The sequence below is a fragment of the Salvelinus namaycush genome, chromosome 6 (assembly GCF_016432855.1).
Source record: "Salvelinus namaycush isolate Seneca chromosome 6, SaNama_1.0, whole genome shotgun sequence".
Lineage (NCBI taxonomy): Eukaryota > Metazoa > Chordata > Actinopteri > Salmoniformes > Salmonidae > Salvelinus > Salvelinus namaycush.
This window is the reverse complement of record NC_052312.1, coordinates 44,411,192-44,429,519: the sequence shown is the minus strand read 5'-3', so window position 1 is coordinate 44,429,519 and position 18,328 is coordinate 44,411,192. Positions and strand designations below refer to the sequence as shown.

The window sequence follows — 18,328 nt, the reverse complement described above, 5'->3', positions numbered from 1 at the left end:
TCTCTTCTTTCTCTCTCTCGCCCACTCTGCCGTCGGAGGGAAAAGATAACGCCATATTGATTTGTCTTTCTCTCCTCCCACGCTTTATGAAACAAAACGTAATGAATAGGTAATTCTCCTGAATAGGCAGATTTTGGTTATTGTCTCCAAAGGGCTAATGTTGTTAAATACCCAGCACTTTGTCAGCAGCAGGGTTAGCACCACAGGGAATACAATTTGGCTCGCACTGATTGCAAAAGATTTTGAAAATGTGTGGGAACCGCACTCTATGACGATATTGGAGTCTTAACCAAAGACTGGTAGAGGAAGTTTGGACTCGATACTGAATTAGAAAGTCATTTAAAGGCCTTTTAAGGTTGTTGTTGGCATCAGCTGAAGTCAAGAGGGAAAACATGGTGAAGTTTACTATTCTACTATTCAGTTATGGATCTGCTCCAGCTAATCATGGATGTGTTTTGTTATAGAACTATGAAATGTTCCTCAGCTGTCCCCAAAAAAACAATCATGGTCTATTAGTTTTCCAGCTCAGTCACTCTCGGACTTTTCTTTTCCTAACTTTTTGAAACGCTAATTAGATTTTCATTAGCTATATATTCCAGTACTTTTCCAGTCCTTTCATATGGTGTCCCTGTAAACAGTCCTCCATGGCTCAGAGACCAATGGGGTCAATCTGGGGGTCCTGAGTCGTCTTGGAGGTCTAACCCACTGAGTGTCTCCGCTGGGTGTAATTGTGCATGAAAGATGAGCGCGGCGGCCGTGACCAAAACAGCGCGAAGGCCAACTGACAGTGAGAGAGCTGCCACATCAGCTGTGTGCGGCGAGCTCAACGCTCTCAGATCGATGGCGAGCTCAGGGGCCTCCAATGATCTGTCTGTTTAAGGACAGGAGAACGTCTCCTGCTTCAGAGCACCCTCCTCACTTTCTCTAATAGAATCTAAAACCTAATCCCGATACAGTACATTAACCCGGTCTCGTTTCTCCCTCTTCTGTCTCCTCCCTCTTCCCTCTGGCAGGTGGAGGTGGAAGTAGAGAGTATGGACAAGGCTGGTAACTTCATCGGCTGGCTTCACATCGAGGGGGTCAACCTGTCGGTGGCGCTGGTAGAGAACGCCCTATCGAAGGTCCACTTCACGGCCGAGCGTAGCTCCTACTACAAGACCCTGGTATCCGGAGAGGAGGCCTCTCGTCTCAGGAAAGACAAGGTAAGTCCTCAGTTTGCCCCGTGTTTTTGTTTGTTAGCGTTTTGGCGTTATATATGGAGTGTGTGATTCTCTTTATTATAGTTTATAGTTTTGGGGTTAGCAATCTTTGTTAGCCTTGAGGGTGCTTTTGTTTGTTAGTGTTTTGGGGTTAACAATCTTTGTAATCCCGGAGGGCACTTTTGTTTGTTAGCACTTAACCATTAGCATCAGGCTTAGTTTGCATGGGCTTTAAGGCTCATCCTAACTAGAGGTCTTCACGGATCCACCTGTACCCGAATACCGGAGACCCGATCCCGGGTCCAGATCCAGAATTCCTAATGAATCCACGTGTCTGATCTGATATGATTGTCACGGGTCTGGGTATGATCTGATATGATTGTCACGGGTCTGGGTATGATCTGATATGATTGTCACGGGTCTGGGTATGATCTGATATGATTGTCACGGGGTCTGGGTATGATCTGATATGATTGTCACGGGGTCTGGGTATGATCTGATATGATTGTCACGGGTCTGGGTATGAGCTGATATGATTGTCACGGGTCTGGGTATGAGCTGATATGATTGTCACGGGTCTGGGGTATGTGTAGTAAAGAGAGAGAAATGGTATTTGTGCTGATGCTCTTGCTTTTCACGAGAGTGGAGAGTGTAGCTTGTTGTTGCTGTTAAGCCAATCATAAATCACCAAATCGGAAATAGGCTACAGTCATAGAGCCTCCGTGTGTGGCAAAAGTTAGATGTCTAATCAATGGAAGATTGAATTAAAATGGCAGAATTAAAAGTTAAAGGGGGAGGTTAGGTTAGCACGACCAAGAGCCAACAGGTAGGCTGCTACTTAATATTCTGCAGGGAGTTGTTATTTGTAACAGTAGGATTAGAAAGCGCTTTCACTGCAGCTTCAGTTAGCCTAGCTAGCTAACGTTAGCTAGCTTGACTAGCTTCTCCCGTTTTGATCCAGTCAAGACAGGTACTATGTAATCATATTTGTTGATAAATAACCTAGCTATGGCAGGTATTAGTCTACTATGGCTTGGTTGCTGTCTCTTGTCTCTCCATCCTCCCTGCTCCCTGTGTCACTCGCTCACAGTACAGTCCCTCCCCCGCCTGCTACAGCAGTACATCTCTCTCTCCTCTCGCGCTTTATCAGCTCCGGTTATTAAAGTATCTTAAAAAAATATACTTTTCTGCTGCTTCCCTCACTTGGATTGGATCGGGTCTGGATCCGACCAGGTCTATACTGAACGGGTCTAGTTGTCCTCGGGTCTGTTCGAGTCTAGCAGTCCTTGGGTCCGTTTGGTTTCTATATTTAAAACATTTATTTATGCATATCTGGTCCATGTGGGAATAATTTAGGCAACAACAAAACTTTGAAGAGGTAAGAGATGGTGAAATAATTTGGAATAGGGTTAGTATTTGTGGAAAAGTTGGGCTAGTTAGCTAGAAGACATGGACTCCAAGACTAGTTGGTATCACAAAGTCCAGTGGACTTGGGCATCAAGACCAGTACTAGTTGACATCACTCAGTTCCTGTCTTAACTATAAACAGCTAGTTAGCATGAATGCTATGGTTAGCAGTTAAAAAGGCTTTTCATAATATCTGCTTAGAGACCCTGTCCTTGTGTAAGAAACCTGGTGTCACCCCGTCATCATACTATATACATTTCCTCCAAATGCATCAATCTCATCTGTGAGATGGAGAAAGCCAGCCAATGATGAGAGTGGTGAGACTGATGCTACGTCTTTGGGGAGGAGAATTGCCACATATTCCCCCGTTATCATTGACGCCTCCTTTCCCTTCCTATCGCAGGCCTTTGATGGATGGAGGCCCTCTCTCTTAGTGATCCCAATCTCTCCCTCCATTTTCATTATGCCAGATGAATTCAGTCCTGGGCCAGCTGTCTCGCCCGTCCTCTATCCCCGCTACCACTCTCTCTATCTCTCCCTGCTATGCCCAACGCTTTGGGAAGCTGCCGCATCTACTTTTCTCCTATCATTGGAATGATCTACTGCTGGAGCCAAGCAGGGACTGTGTTCCCTGTCCTTCCTCTGAATCCATCACGGCTCTAGCAGCACTATATGAGAAACATCCATCTGAGTGGTTGGGATAGGGAGTGAACCTGGGGCCGGAGTACAAAGTAAATCTAATCTCCCACGATTGTGCCATGGATGCACGTTGTCCGCTGTGGGGGCGGTGAGGAGAGAGCTCTTTTTGGCCTCCCTACCAGTCTGTCCCTCTCCATCGTCTGTCCAGGAGTACAGGCCAGATTGGCTTCCTGTTTCAGACCTGACCTGATTGAGAGCAGAGCTTAAGAGGGCAACAGTGAGATTCTCTCTTTCTCTACTTGGCCTAACCGTCAGTTGTGGCCCTCAAGGGCTGTGTGATTGTGTTTGAAGTGGTTTTCCCTGAGTGGCATTGGGCCGAAAGACAACGGCGTCACCCCCCCCACCCCCCTCTCCCCCTGTGTGTGTATACGTGTATATATGTGTGTGGGGGTGGGGCAGATGTTTGTGTGCTGTGTACATCCTGGGGGGTCAGACAAGAGGCGGAGGGGTTGTGGATATAATTAACCCTTCGGGACCTGGCGGAGAAAAAGCTGAGCTCTCTGCTTTTTTTCTTTCTTCTGAAGTGCAGCCGGGCTGTCCTTCGCTAGGTGTACCATCCTCCTCTCTCGTCTTCCTCTTCTTCCCTCTCTCTTTTTATTGGCCCCCCTGGCTGTGGATATGGGAGAAATTGTTGTTGCTGTGTCAGGCGTATCCCCCGACAAGAAAGGGGGCTTGGCGTAATGAAGTGGACTCTGAGGGGTCCAGAGATCTTCCCCTCATTAAAGTTTCCACTGCTGGGGGAGCAGGGACCGGGGCATGAGGGGGGGATGTTGCTGCTTTTGCACTTGTTCCTAAAACTAAACTGCTTAGCTCAAGTGACTTCCGTCGATATGAGGTTTTCTTTACGCGACGCTGCCAATGGGAGCAGGTCGTTGCGGTTGAAATGAAAGCCCTCACAAAGTTGTCCGCTTCTGTTTTTATCTTTATGGCCATCAGCATATTTGGGCTCGGAGATCAGCATCTCTTAAATTGATGTCTGCCTCCGTTACGCAAGACTCAGCTTAACCGTGTCCCATTTAGATAGGAAGGTCAAGGCCTGGTCACACCACATGCCTAATTCTGCTCTGCCACATCTATCTGGATGAGCGGTTGCATCATTTTGAGACGTAATGCACTACAGATAGACTTGGCGGGTGCAGTGGTGGTCAGAGCTGTCTCTTTAGCTTCTTGCCTTGACAAATGAACCGTTAATCTTCACCCCAAACCCCTAACATGACTTAACCACTGTCTAGAGAATAGATGGAGCATGTGTTTACTTAAGCAGTAAGGCACAAAGAGGTGTGGTATATGGCCAATAAACCACGGCTAAGGGCTGTTCTGAAGCACGACGCAACGCGGAGTGCCTGCATACAGCCCTTAGTCGTGGTATATTGGCCATATACCACAAACCCCCGAGGTGCCTTATTGCTTTTATAAACTGTTTACTAACGGAATTATAGCAGTAAAAATAAGTGTTTATACGTGGTATACGATCTGATATACCACGACTGTCAGCCAATCAGCATTCAGGGCTCAAACCACCCAGCTTATAATTAGTGTTACGTTGTTTTAACAAAGCACTACTCCTTTTATTCCTATGCCCCGGCCCATTTTAATGCCTTCTCTTGTTTGTTTTGTGAAAGCATTCTTGTGTACCGGGACTTCTCTCTGGATGGTGGAAGAATCTGATTCCTGCTTACGAAGCATCACTGTAAACAAGGTCTGCTGAAACACTGCCTGTTTTCTGCTGCTGAATAAGTGCCATTGCATTTGTTTATGTGTTAACATTTTTTTTTTTTTTTTTTTTTTTTTACATTTTTAAGTCATTTAGCAGACGCTCTTATCCAGAGCGACTTACAAATTGGAAAGTTCATACATATTCATCCTGGTCCCCCCGTGGGAATTGAACCCTGGTCCCCCCGTGGGAATTGAACCCACAACCCTGGCGTTGCAAGCGCCATGCTCTACCAACTGAGCCACACGGGACCACTCCCACTAGTCACATGCTGGGAGAGCGAGAGGGGACGGGGGTTTTTGTACAGTAACAATTCCGCTCAAAGTGGAAAGGAGCATCATTTTTTTCTATTCAGGCCTAGTTTTACGAGTTCCCAAAGAATGAGGTCGGTAAGGGCACAGGAGGGTGGTGGTGCACCTCTAGGGACAATCACAATCACAAGAACACTCACACAAACACGAAAATGAAAGTGTTCTGAAATGAAGAGAGATGGAGAGAAAAGAACAATCAGTTCAAAATACCAAAGCTCTTTTTTGGTTGCTATGCAGCCCAGTGGGTTTCATTGTCCTCCTTAGTTGTTGTTGACATGCAATTCTGGCTCTTGTCAATGTTTGACTCCTCAATGGGAGCCCCCCCTGCCTCAGCACACCCAGCCAGTAGGCTGTGATAGAGGGGAAAAGCAACACACTGATAATTGGAGCGGCCTAATTATGAAGAAGTAAATCAAGAATGGGTCCTTGATGAAACCAGAGCCCCTGTTTCTGTTGAGCAAGAGGTTTTCTGCTGTAATTACCCGGTAGTGAAAGAGATTAGCTTCCTCTGATGGGCCTTCAGAGAGCGAGAGAGAGGAGGGACGAGCAAGATTATATGACCTTCCTGGTGATCCCCCTATCTTAGTCCCTTTTTTCTGCCTTCTACAGAGACCACTCCCCATCCATTCTCCCTTTGTTCTCTCATCTTTCCCCAGTCTTCCCTCCTTCCATCCCTCCCTCCTTCTCTCCTAAATCATCCTCGTAATACCTCTAATTAACTGGAATCATGCTTCTTCACAAATGCAGTCATGACCTTATTCCCCTGAACTTCCTTCATCTGACAGTGGGAGGGGAGGCTAGGGTGAGCTGGGCTGCGTTGTGGGCTGTACGCTTTGTACTGTTTCGTGTGAAAACCATTTTGAGAGTCTCTGGCACCTGCATTGCCCGTGACCTTTCAAGAACAGCAGAATCCCTGGGGAGGTAAAGCTTGGCCGACCGCTGTACTGTCTCGTTTCACATCCGTCCGTCAACGTGCATCCGTCTGTCTGAGAATTTAAAAGTACCCCGGGTTTGACGTTGGAACTCCTCCCAAAACGCGTCCTTGAGGAAGACTGATTGAAGTACATAATCCTGTTTCAGCTGGGTTTTTGGGAGGAATCCAAGCGTTAGGAGAGACTGACTAATGTTCCAGCGCATCAGGGGCTGTTTGAATACCCAGAGCTACTAGCCAGAGCGTCTCTGGTAATGTAAGGGAAATCAACGTTAACATGTCCCATGTTTGGCCGACGAGCACTGTAAGCATGTCCTGATGTTTGTTGCTACGCAGCATTCTTAACTCTTACTCACCATTACCAACACTGAGTCACACAAAGGGTCAAGTGGCTTGCTTCATAAGCCAAAACGTTTCCACGTAATCAAAAATCATCCCATTTCTCCCTCTATGGGTTGTCAATTCCGTATTATTTTTTAGACGTGTTGTCAGAAATAGCCCCAAAGCTTTGGAGAGCTCCCCATGGCCCTATCTGCACAGACTGATCCACAGTCAGCACATTACACACCTGGCTAAACAAGAACAAGCAGAGAATGAATCAAGATAATTGGGGTTTTAGTGAACCTAATATGCCTGTCTTCTTCCTGAGCACATGCTGGGGGAAGTGTACCTTGGATTACTATATTCAATACTCTGGATTAGCCTAGCGATAGCATTTCATCTCTTTCCCTAGCATTATTACCATTTATTGGTGTTACTATGGAAAAACGTCTACCCGTTTTGTCAGTCAAGGGGATTTACATGGAATCAACATAAATAGGCTGTATCATGTGGTAATTAAAGATGACATGTATAGAGGGCATACCGTTACGTACAAGGACTCATGTTGTTGCTCTTCCAAGGAACAGGCCGTCTCTATCCATCTATTAGTACTTCCTCAAAGCAACTTTAAGCCCTAAAGTGTTCATGCCTTCTGCTTTCTTTTTCTCCCTTTTTCTCCCTCGGAGGGAGATCCTATTGCAATCACCATGGCGATATCTCAAAAACGCACTGGGGATTATTATTAAAGCAGCTCATTTGGAGTCGTTTGTGAACTAATGAGCGAATTCGAGAGCCAATCCGCTTGAAAATTCAGGTGCTCCTTCTTCAATTTAGCTCCCCTTTTAACTGAAATCCCTCTCTCTCGCTCAGCCGGCAAGTTATTACTTTTTACTTCAGCCATTTTATTCAGGGCCGGGTCTCTTTCCCGTTAGCATTGTGAAGAGGCTCGGCACGGATGTGAAATCATTATCATTTTTTTCCAACCAAATGTCATTAGGCAGTGTGAAGAATTGAGACTAATTGCGTCTCAGGGTAGACAAGTGATTATATATATGACCATTACGATCATCACTTCTCACCGCTGTCATTGTTGCCTGCTTATTTAACAAATGGAGGGCATTCGGTGTCAGACAGGAGCCACGACAGCGACACAGAGAATCAAAAAAAGAGTTATCCAATTAGACACCCCCCTTCACACCAAATACCTGGAAAGCACATTGAGAGCCACTGGAAGCAGCCACAGAGGCTGTTGGGCTATTCACACAGCGCCTCACCAAACCTCTGGTTTTAATTTCCAAAGCAACCTATAACCTTTCACATAAACCCTGTTGGTTGAATCAAGTGGGTGAGCTGATGTTGGAGTCTGAGCATGAGTGGAAGTTGACCGGCTCATCCTCCCTCCTGTCAGTCTGATGACTAGGCAGGAGCACCTGTGTTATTGATCCAAAATGACCGTCTTAACTCTACCCAGCAACAACAGGAACATCATTGATTGGGTCCAGATGGACATCCTCTACAAGGACACTGCTGACATGGTACTGTTGAAGTGGGAGATGTGTCAAACATCCTGTCAGAGAATCATAAAGCCAACTGATACATGTAAAGCAGGACATTTGAGATGTCAACATGCTACCCAACAGCACGTACTGTTTCCCACGGAATACAACAACAACAGCAACAAAAGTGGTGGGACATTGTTTTTGCGTCACCGGACTCTTCTTCGGATTCTTTCAGTTACCGTCTGTCTGCGGTGGATTAGAGCGAGGGGTAATATGATGATAGAAAGTAGAACTCTACATTGTGTAATACATTCCCCCTCGCATCATTTCTCAAGCGCTGGGCTCTGGCAGCTTGTTTGCATTGCGATGCCGAGTGATTCTTGGAGCGGTATCAAAACAATCTGTCATAACCAGTGAACTTTGAATAAACACAAGAAAGCTCTTTACCTTTCGCTATAGCGCGAACTCTGCCTCAACTGCTAAGCCCCTCATCTTAAATGAATGAGTGTGGGCCACTGCCATCGTTGTGCTCTTGTGTTTTTCTCTCTGTGTAAACACAAACTGAAGAATGAGGGGGATATGAAGGGAGACATCCTCTTTAACATCCTGTGTGTGCTTCCTGGTTGCTTTGAATAATGCAGGGCTATGGAGGGTGCTGTGTCAGGGACAGGTTGCACTGGGTCTACTGTACTGGGAGTGAGACTTTGAGGAAGGTTGGAAGTAACAACTAGTCTTCGGTGTTTCCCCTAGGTTGTTTTGGTCAAGACGGAATGCCATTTTTTTTTTTTTTCTCAGAATCTCTCCGGAAACAATGCAAACGATAGTAGGGAAAACACAGATTTTGACACAAAGGTAGTCAAAGACATTAGTTTTAATAATAATCCCAAGGTAGTCAAAGACATTATTTTTAATAATGATTAATTACACTGTTATCTGGTTTCCGTTATAGGCCGGCTGCTCATTAGCACAATGTCCAACCCCATAAAACATGAAACGTACACATAACATAGCCTCCTACCCCACCCCAGCCATATGTCTTTGTTTTGGTTGAACGGCTATTTTATAAGGGCTGCAACTCATAGTTAATGAAATGCCTTTGGCCGCTCAGGCGTTAACCCTGCTCAGTCACAATACATGGGCTGTTTATATGCTGAGGCCTGTACGCAGGCTCTGTTTGTGATGTGTGGCAGCGACATGGTCTGTTTATATGCTGAGGCCTGTACGCAGGCTCTGTTTGTGATGTGTGGCAGCGACATGGGCTGTTTATATGCTGAGGCCTGTACGCAGGCTCTGTTTGTGATGTGTGGCAGCGACATGGGCTGTTTATATGCTGAGGCCTGTACGCAGGCTCTGTTTGTGATGTGTGGCAGCGACATGGGCTGTTTATATGCTGAGGTCTGTACGCAGGCTCTGTTTGTGATGTGTGGCAGCGACATGGGCTGTTTATATGCTGAGGCCTGTACGCAGGCTCTGTTTGTGATGTGTGGCAGCGACATGGGCTGTTTATATGCTGAGGCCTGTACGCAGGCTCTGTTTGTGATGTGTGGCAGCGACATGGTCTGTTTATATGCTGAGGCCTGTACGCAGGCTCTGTTTGTGATGTGTGGCAGCGACATGGGCTGTTTATATGCTGAGGCCTGTACGCAGGCTCTGTTTGTGATGTGTGGCGCAGCGACATGGGCTGTTTATATGCTGAGGCCTGTACGCAGGCTCTGTTTGTGATGTGTGGCAGCGACATGGGCTGTTTATATGCTGAGGCCTGTACGCAGGCTCTGTTTGTGATGTGTGGCAGCGACATGGTCTGTTTATATGCTGAGGCCTGTACGCAGGCTCTGTTTGTGATGTGTGGCAGCGACATGGTCTGTTTATATGCTGAGGCCTGTACGCAGGCTCTGTTTGTGATGTGTGGCAGCGACATGGGCTGTTTATATGCTGAGGCCTGTACGCAGGCTCTGTTTGTGATGTGTGGCGCAGCGACATGGGCTGTTTATATGCTTGAGGCCTGTACGCAGGCTCTGTTTGTGATGTGTGGCAGCGACATGGTCTGTTTATATGCTGAGGCCTGTACGCAGGCTCTGTTTGTGATGTGTGGCAGCGACATGGGCTGTTTATATGCTGAGGCCTGTACGCAGGCTCTGTTTGTGATGTGTGGCAGCGACATGGTCTGTTTATATGCTGAGGTCTGTACGCAGGCTCTGTTTGTGATGTGTGGCAGCGACATGGGCTGTTTATATGCTGAGGTCTGTACGCAGGCTCTGTTTGTGATGTGTGGCAGCGACATGGGCTGTTTATATGCTGAGGTCTGTACGCAGGCTCTGTTTGTGATGTGTGGCAGCGACATGGGCTGTTTATATGCTGAGGCCTGTACGCAGGCTCTGTTTGTGATGTGTGGCAGCGACATGGGCTGTTTATATGCTGAGGTCTGTACGCAGGCTCTGTTTGTGATGTGTGGCAGCGACATGGGCTGTTTATATGCTGAGGCCTGTACGCAGGCTCTGTTTGTGATGTGTGGCAGCGACATGGGCTGTTTATATGCTGAGGCCTGTACGCAGGCTCTGTTTGTGATGTGTGGCAGCGACATGGGCTGTTTATATGCTGAGGCCTGTACGCAGGCTCTGTTTGTGATGTGTGTGGCAGCGACATGGTCACATGCTATCCCATAGGAGCAATGCTGTGGTACTACAGTAATCCCTTTGCAATAGATGGCGCTATTGTGGTGTGGTTTCAGGGCACCCCTCCTTCTGTGGGTAATCACAGGTACACACCACAGAAATAACCCTAGTCATGTAGTAGTGGAACCATCTACCACAAGGCTGTGTGTGTGTGTTGTCGGTGACAGGCGGCCACAGAGTGTGTGTAAGGACAGGGGAAATGGCTCTTTCCAGTGCCGTGACTTGGGGACACAATGGGGGACGTGACACGTAGGAGATCCAGCGCTATTGGCATGATGAGGAAGAGGACTCTACCACATTTAGTTCCCTGCTGTGTGTGTGTGGTAGTTGTGTGTGCAGGTGAATATACATTGTGTGTCTATACTGACTGAGTGGCCCTGCCCTCTTTACTCTCCCTCAACAGTGTGTGCACAACATCCATCCCCCACAACACAAAGGCTAAGAGCTGACAGAGGACATTTCATACGGCTAACACGTTATATAATCTGATTCTCTGCCCTGCGCTCTCACACACACACACACACACACACACACACACACACACACACACACACACACACACACACCATGAACACAGAGACTCACATGCACGCACATTATGAACATACACATAATTAGACCTGCATTCTCTCTCTCTCACACACACACACACACACACACACACACACACACACACACACACACACACACACACACACACACACACACACTCCACTCCCCCAGGGACGTGGCTCTCCTCGGCAGGCGACAGGCTTGGCCCCCTGGTACCCCGCGGTGCCAGAAAGAAAGGTGGAGGGAGAACTGTGTGTATGTCCCCATCTCTCCTCCTCATTCAGACCTAGGCTGCAGCATTCTGTCAGCTCTGCAGCTCTCAGCCCTCACTGCCTCTGAAGTGTGGGTTGTTTTTATGTGTGTTTGTGTGAGTGTGTGTGTGAGTGCAGTTGTCTGTTTGACTGTGTCCTTGGCCCACCACTCGCCCTTCTCCAGTCATCCGCGGGATTCCTGCAGGCTCTTATAGCCGAGCTCCTCTGGGGCAAGTTTGCGGCTGCTCTTGGTCTGCCCGTGCAGAAAGAACGCACCCCCCCCCCCACACCTTCTCCCCCCAGTTTGCTGTTGGTTGATGTTAGGGATAGGAAGTTAAGGGGGGAGAAGGGGAGCACACATTGTTGGGGGTAGCGTAATGAGGGATGACATTGTGAATTGCATTAATGCTGGTTAACACATGCTTGGGTATGCAGACTGCAAAAGAGAGGGAACACGAACCCTGCACTGCCTGCCTTACTGACTGCCTTCCTGTTCATAGGGGCTTTCCTCTTTCTTCCCCTTCTCCTCCTCCCTGCTCTCTCATCTCTCCCTTTCTCTTTTCTCAAACCCCCCATTCATCCATGCTGACGTAATCGGGCGTGTAAGGGTGAAGGGTGCATGTTGGCGGTGGTGGTGCATTTTGACATCATAGGGGATCTTCTGCCCAGGACTGGTCCTTCCTGATTTTCCTCCACCTCCAAAGGAATGAGATGAGTTTTGAAAGCAGCACCATGATATTATGACATCATATTAGGTCAACCATAATCTCATAGATGGTTATGCTCCTCATTTATGGGAAATCAACAAATACATTTGTTTTTGTCGCTCTAATGTCTTTTGGTATTTTTTTCATTTTTTTGGTTAACCCATCCATCCATCTTTGGAGGACACATAAATGTTTTATTTTACAGCTTTTCTGCTGTGTGTGTGTGTGTGTGTGTGTGTGTGTGTGTGTGTGTGTGTGTGTGTGTGTGTGTGTGTGTGTGTGTGTGTGTGTGTGTGTGTGTGTGTGTGTGTGTGTGTGTGTGTGTGTGTGTGTGTGTAAAATACAGTTGAAGTCGGAGGTTTACATACACTTAGGTTGGAGTCATTAAAACGTGTTTTTCAACCACTCCACAGATTTCTTGTTAACAAACTATAGTTTTGGCAAGTCGGTTAGGACATCTACTTTGTGCATGACACAAGTCATTTTTCCAACAATTGTTTACAGACAGATTATTTGACTTATAATTCACTGTATCACAATTCCAGTGGGTCAGAAGTTTACATACATTAAGTTGACATTGCCTTTTAAACAGCTTGGAAAATTCCAGAAAATTATGTCATGGCTTTAGAAGCTTCTGATAGGCTAATTGACATCATTGAGTCAATTGGAGGTGTACCTGTGGATGTATTTCAAGGCCTACCTTCAACCTCAGTGCCTCTTTGCTTGACATCATGGAAAAATCAAAAGAAATCAGCCAAGACCTCAGAAAAATAATTGTAGACCTCCAAGTCTGGTTCATCCTTGGGAGCAATATCCAAACGCCTGAAGGTACCTCGTTCATCTGTACAAACAATAGTACGCAAGTATAAACACCATGGGTCCACGCAGCCATCATACCGCTCAGGAAGGAGACGTGTTTGTCTCCTAGAGATGAACGTACTTTGGTGCAAAAAGGGCAAATCAATCCCAGAACAAAAGCAAAGGACCTTGTGAAGTTGCTGGAGGAAACGGGTACAAAGTATCTATACCCACCGTAAAACGAGTCCTATATCGACATAACCTGAATGGCTGCTCAGCAAGGAGGAAGCCACTGCTCCAAAACCGCTATTAAAAACGCCAGACTACGGTTTGTAACTGCACATGGGGACAAAGATCATACTTTTTGGAGAAATGTCCTCTGGTCTGATGAAACAAAAATAGAACTGTTTGGCCATAATGACCATCGTTATGTTTGGAGGAAAAGGGGGAGGTTTGCAAGCCGAAGAACACCATCCCAACCGTGAAGCACGGGGGTGGCAGCATCATGTTGTGTGGGTGCTTTGCTGCAGGAGGGACTGGTGCACTTCACAAAATAGATGGCATCATGAGGTAGGGAAATTATGTGGATATATTGAAGCAACATCTCAAGACATCAGTCAGGAAGTTAAAGCTTGGTTGCAAATGGGTCTTCCAAATGGACAATGACCCCAGGCATACTTCCAAAGTTGTGGCAAAATGGCTTAAAGACAACAAAGTCAAGGTATTGGAGTGGCCATCACAAAGCCCTGACCTCAATCCTACAGAAAATGTGTGGGCAGAACTGAAAAAGCATGTGCGAGCAAGGAGGCCTACAAACCTGACTCAGTTACACCAGCTCTGTCAGGAGGAATGGGCCAAAATTCACCCAACTTATTGTGGGAAGCTTGTGGAGGGCTACCCGAAACATTTGACCCAAGTTAAACAATTTAAAGGCAATGCTACCAAATACTAATTGAGTGTATGTAAACTTCTGACCCACTGGGAATGTGATGAAAGAAATAAAAGCTGAAATAAATCATTCTCTCAGCAATTATTCTGACATTTCACATACTTAAAATAAAGTGGTGATCCTAACTGACCTAAGACAGGGAATTTTTACTAGGATTAAATGTCAGGAATTGTGAAAAACTGAGTTTAAATGTATTTGGCTAAACTTCCGACTTCAACTGTATGTATGTACAGTGTGTTTGTGTGTGTCTGTGTGTATGTGTGTGTGTGTGTGTGTATATATGTGTATGTATGTTACATATATATTTTACCTACATGGTACTTGTATATACATCAGTCACATAACAATAATACATGACTGAACATTAGCTTTTTAATCCCGCCCCTCAGCCCCTCCCACCCATCACCACCATTCAATAGATTTGTACATGTGATGAATGTCACACATGTTGCATTTTTGTTGTCTATATCTTAGTTTTCCATCACTAACACCTGGAGAATGATGGATGAAATCGTTAAACTGATGTCTCTGATATTGGGCTATTGACTTGTTGGCAACATTGCTGTAACACTAGAATTGTGTGTTTATTACTCAGCCCTGTGTCAGGGTAGTGATGAATTATACAACCTACCTGTAACATTCTACAAACGGTTGGTGGTGTCTGCAATTTGCAGTTTTTGCAGCGTTTCTATAACGTTCAACAAACATAGCTGTATATTACTCTGTATATTAGCGTAGCTGTATATTACTCTGTATATTAGCGTAGCTGTATATTACTCTTTATATTAGCGTAGCTGAATATTAGCCCTGGGTCGTGGCCGCGGTGATGATGTGTTGGTGCCTCACGGCGCCCTTCCTTGCGTAATGGAAGTTGCCTCTACATTTCCCCGCAGTACGCTAACATTTAGGCGTTTTGGTGAGTGTAGAGGCAGCGCCACGAAAACATCAGGACCCTCCACTCTCTTCCTTGCCTCAGGTGTCCTCTCTAATCGCCCGTCTGTAATTAAAAAAGTGTGGGCAATCGCCAAACAAATACACACACACACTTGGACATGACATGTTTTAAGGCCTCCTCTCCCAGCTACATTTAACTGGTTTTAATACGGGTGGGCAGTACGACTTCCTCCCTCCTCTTTGTTCTTCCCTTTAATGAAATGCTAAATATTTGTTTCTCCGGGGCGCCATTTAAATGCTCCCTCCTGCTTTTGGGAGCGTCTCAACCCCGCTTTTAATTAGTTCCACTTTAATGAGTCACTCAGTCCTCCTGGAGACTAAGGCACCTTATGTGACTTTGCCTCAAAATGGCCCCCACCACGTCACGTAAACCGGCTCTGACAGGCGCTAGTTGCCTTTGACACCTCTGATGCTGGCTGGGCAGCTCATGCCACCGCACTCCCGTGGGGACCGAGGTAACGTTAGATCAGGTTTCCTGGCTGCAACACACAGTGGTTGCCATAATAATAACCATCTTATGATTTGTTTGTGCCAGCTAGGTGGGTACAGTGCATGTACATTTGGAGAGTGAGGTAATTAGTTTTTTTTCTGGATACTTGGATTTGATAAATACACTGAACAAAAATATAAACGCAACATGCAGCAATTTCAAAGGTTACAGTTCATATAAGGAAATCAGTCAATTTAAATGGCACGGCAATGGGCCTCAGGACAATGGGCCTCAGGGCAATGGGCCTCAGGGCAATGGGCCTCAGGGCAATGGGCCTCAGGGCAATGGGCCTCAGGGCAATGGGCCTCAGGATCTCGTCACGGTATCTCTGTGTATTCAAATTTCCATCGATAAATGCAATTGTGTTCGTTGTCCGTAGCTTATGCCTGGTCAGACCATAACCCCACCTCCACCATGGGGCACTCTGTTCACAATGTTGACATCAGCAAACTTCTCGCTCACACATCTGCCATCTGCAGTTGAAACCGGTATTCATCTGTGAAGAACCCACTTCTCCAGCGTGCCAGTGACCATCGAAGGTGAGCGTTTGCCCACTGAAGTCAGTTACGACGCCGAACTGCGATCAGGTCAAGACCCTGGTGAGGACGACGAGCACGCAGATGAGCTTCCCTGAGACGGTTTCTGACAGTTTGTGCTGTCATTATTCTTTGGTTGTGCAGACCCACTGTTTTATCAGCTGTCCGGTTGGCTGGTCTCAGACGATCCTGCAGGTGAAGAAGCCGGATGTGGAGGTCCTGGGCTGGCGTGGTCTGCAGTTTTGAGGCCAGTTGGACATACTGCTAAATTCTCTAAAACTTGAGACATCTGTGGCATTGTGTTGTGACAAACCTGCACATTTTAGAGTGGCCTTTATTGTCCCCAGCACAAGGTGCACCTGTGTAATGATCATGCTGTTAAATCAGCTTATTGATACAGTATGCCAGGTGGATGTATTATCTTGCCAAAGGAGAAAGGCTCACTAACAGGGATGTAAGCAAATATGTGCATACAATTTGAGAGTAATAAGCTTTTTGTGTATATGGAACATTTCTGGGGTCTTTTATTTTAGCTCATGAAACATGGGACCAACACTTTACATGTTGCTTTTATATTTTTGTTTACTGTATCAATATGAGAACTACTGGGAGTACAAAGTTAACATGTTTAGTTCTAGGTAATTGCCTCTACTCTACACTAGGTAGCTAGGCCACAGGCAGTGGTGCCTAGTACTGCAATGCACTTCCTGCTTCCATGTCCAGTCTGCTCTGAGGTTTAACACAAACACCACACACACTGACATTTGTAAAGACTGCATCCTGTGTGGTTTTGTGAGGTCCCCCCCTCCCAGACAGCTTTAAGCTGGGGTGATCCTGCTGTAGGACTGGGGCCTAACTCTGGATCTAACGGCTCATCAGTTCTCTTTATTACCTGCTCTCACCAAGAGACAAATGGAGAGAGAGAGATTAAGAGAGAGGGCCCTCCTCTGTAGAAGGCTACGACTATTCTTAGATCCTCAGCCAATTCCACTCCTAAATGCATTTCTCTCTCTCTCTCCCTTCTCTCTCTCTCACACTTCTCTCTCTCACTCACTGTACTCATTCGATAGGGGTGTTTATTGTGATAGCATTGAGTTGGAGTTGTCATTGTTTTAACTGTGTGTGTGTTCATTGTTAGGCCTATCTGTGTTACCACGTGTCCATCTGTATCAGTGTGTGATTGCCTGCCTCTGTGTTGGTTTCTCCACATGTTTTTCACCTACCACTGCCCAGGCCCTGACAGTCCATCCCCTCCAGAGTTGTAGCAGGCTGTTAAGTTAAGGTCCTCACAGCATCAATCACACAGTCACTCTCCACCGCTCCCTCTGTCAAGCCATCCGTTTCTCCTTTGCTTAGGCCTCTACTGACCCCTCGGGGGCCCCCGGGGGCTTTTATAGCCGCCCGTAAATCTGCACTGGCTTTCACTTCCACACACATTGAGGAGCACACACACACATACCTAGTTAACACACACATGCACTAACACACACCATGGGTTAAGGTTAGAGGGGCTAGAGTGAGGGGGAGGGGGTTAGGAGCTGACAGAAAACGCCATTCCTTAATAAGAGAATAAATGGGCCTTTTTCATGTGCTGTCACTGTCCCCCGGTCTTTGGAGGAGAGAGGGGATGGGGGAGGGAGGTGTGGAAGGGGTAGTCCTGTCTGGATTAGCTAGCCTAGCTGTGTGTGTGTCTGTGTGTATGTGCACATACTTGTACTTGTGTTTCTATTAGTGGTGACAGGGTCAGCAAGGGGCGGGCCCAGTTCCCACTTGCCAATCAAGGAGGGAGGACGTAGTCATTCCCCAGTAGGTGAAGGGGGAACACAGCATACCAGTGCCTGTACCAAGCTTTCTTACTGGCTGCTGCTTCTTAATGGCACTTACTGCTTCTACTGCTTCTTAATGGCACTCTAACATGCTACTCTGTGCCCCATTGATAATTCCAGACACCCATGACTATTTAGCCACCTGACTTACTCCCTTTCAGAACAAGCATTTGGCTCAACTGATGTGGATCAGACCATCTCAGTTAACTGACAGTGTTAGCCCCCCTCCCCCCATTTGAAGTTTGGTGAATGGATCATTTTATTATTATGTGCTAATCAGACCAGCTCTGCCTACCCCTCTCTCCCTCTCCTTCTCCCTCCCTTTCTCTCCCTCTCACCTGAAGGAGAAACAGAGTTACGTAAGCAGGCCATTCTGTCTTCAGCATTTTGTCATCTCTGTCGCTGCACTAGTCTCTCTCTCCCTCGCTCTCCGTATTTTCTGTTCCTCTCTTTCGCTCTATTCCTTTCCCTATTCCTGTACCTCTCTCTATCAATTCAATTCAAGGGGCTTT

General features: G+C 46.6%; 1 protein-coding gene across 1 annotated transcript in view; it reads left to right on the top strand.

Moving 5' to 3' along the window:
• snd1 (staphylococcal nuclease and tudor domain containing 1) overlaps positions 1–18,328 on the top strand; it is a 312,352-nt gene that overhangs the window by 194,939 nt on the left and 99,085 nt on the right. Inside the window, exon 17 of the mRNA XM_038996705.1 lies at positions 1,014–1,202. Coding sequence (XP_038852633.1) covers positions 1,014–1,202 — 189 coding nt within the window. The remainder of the gene's footprint in view (positions 1–1,013; positions 1,203–18,328) is intronic.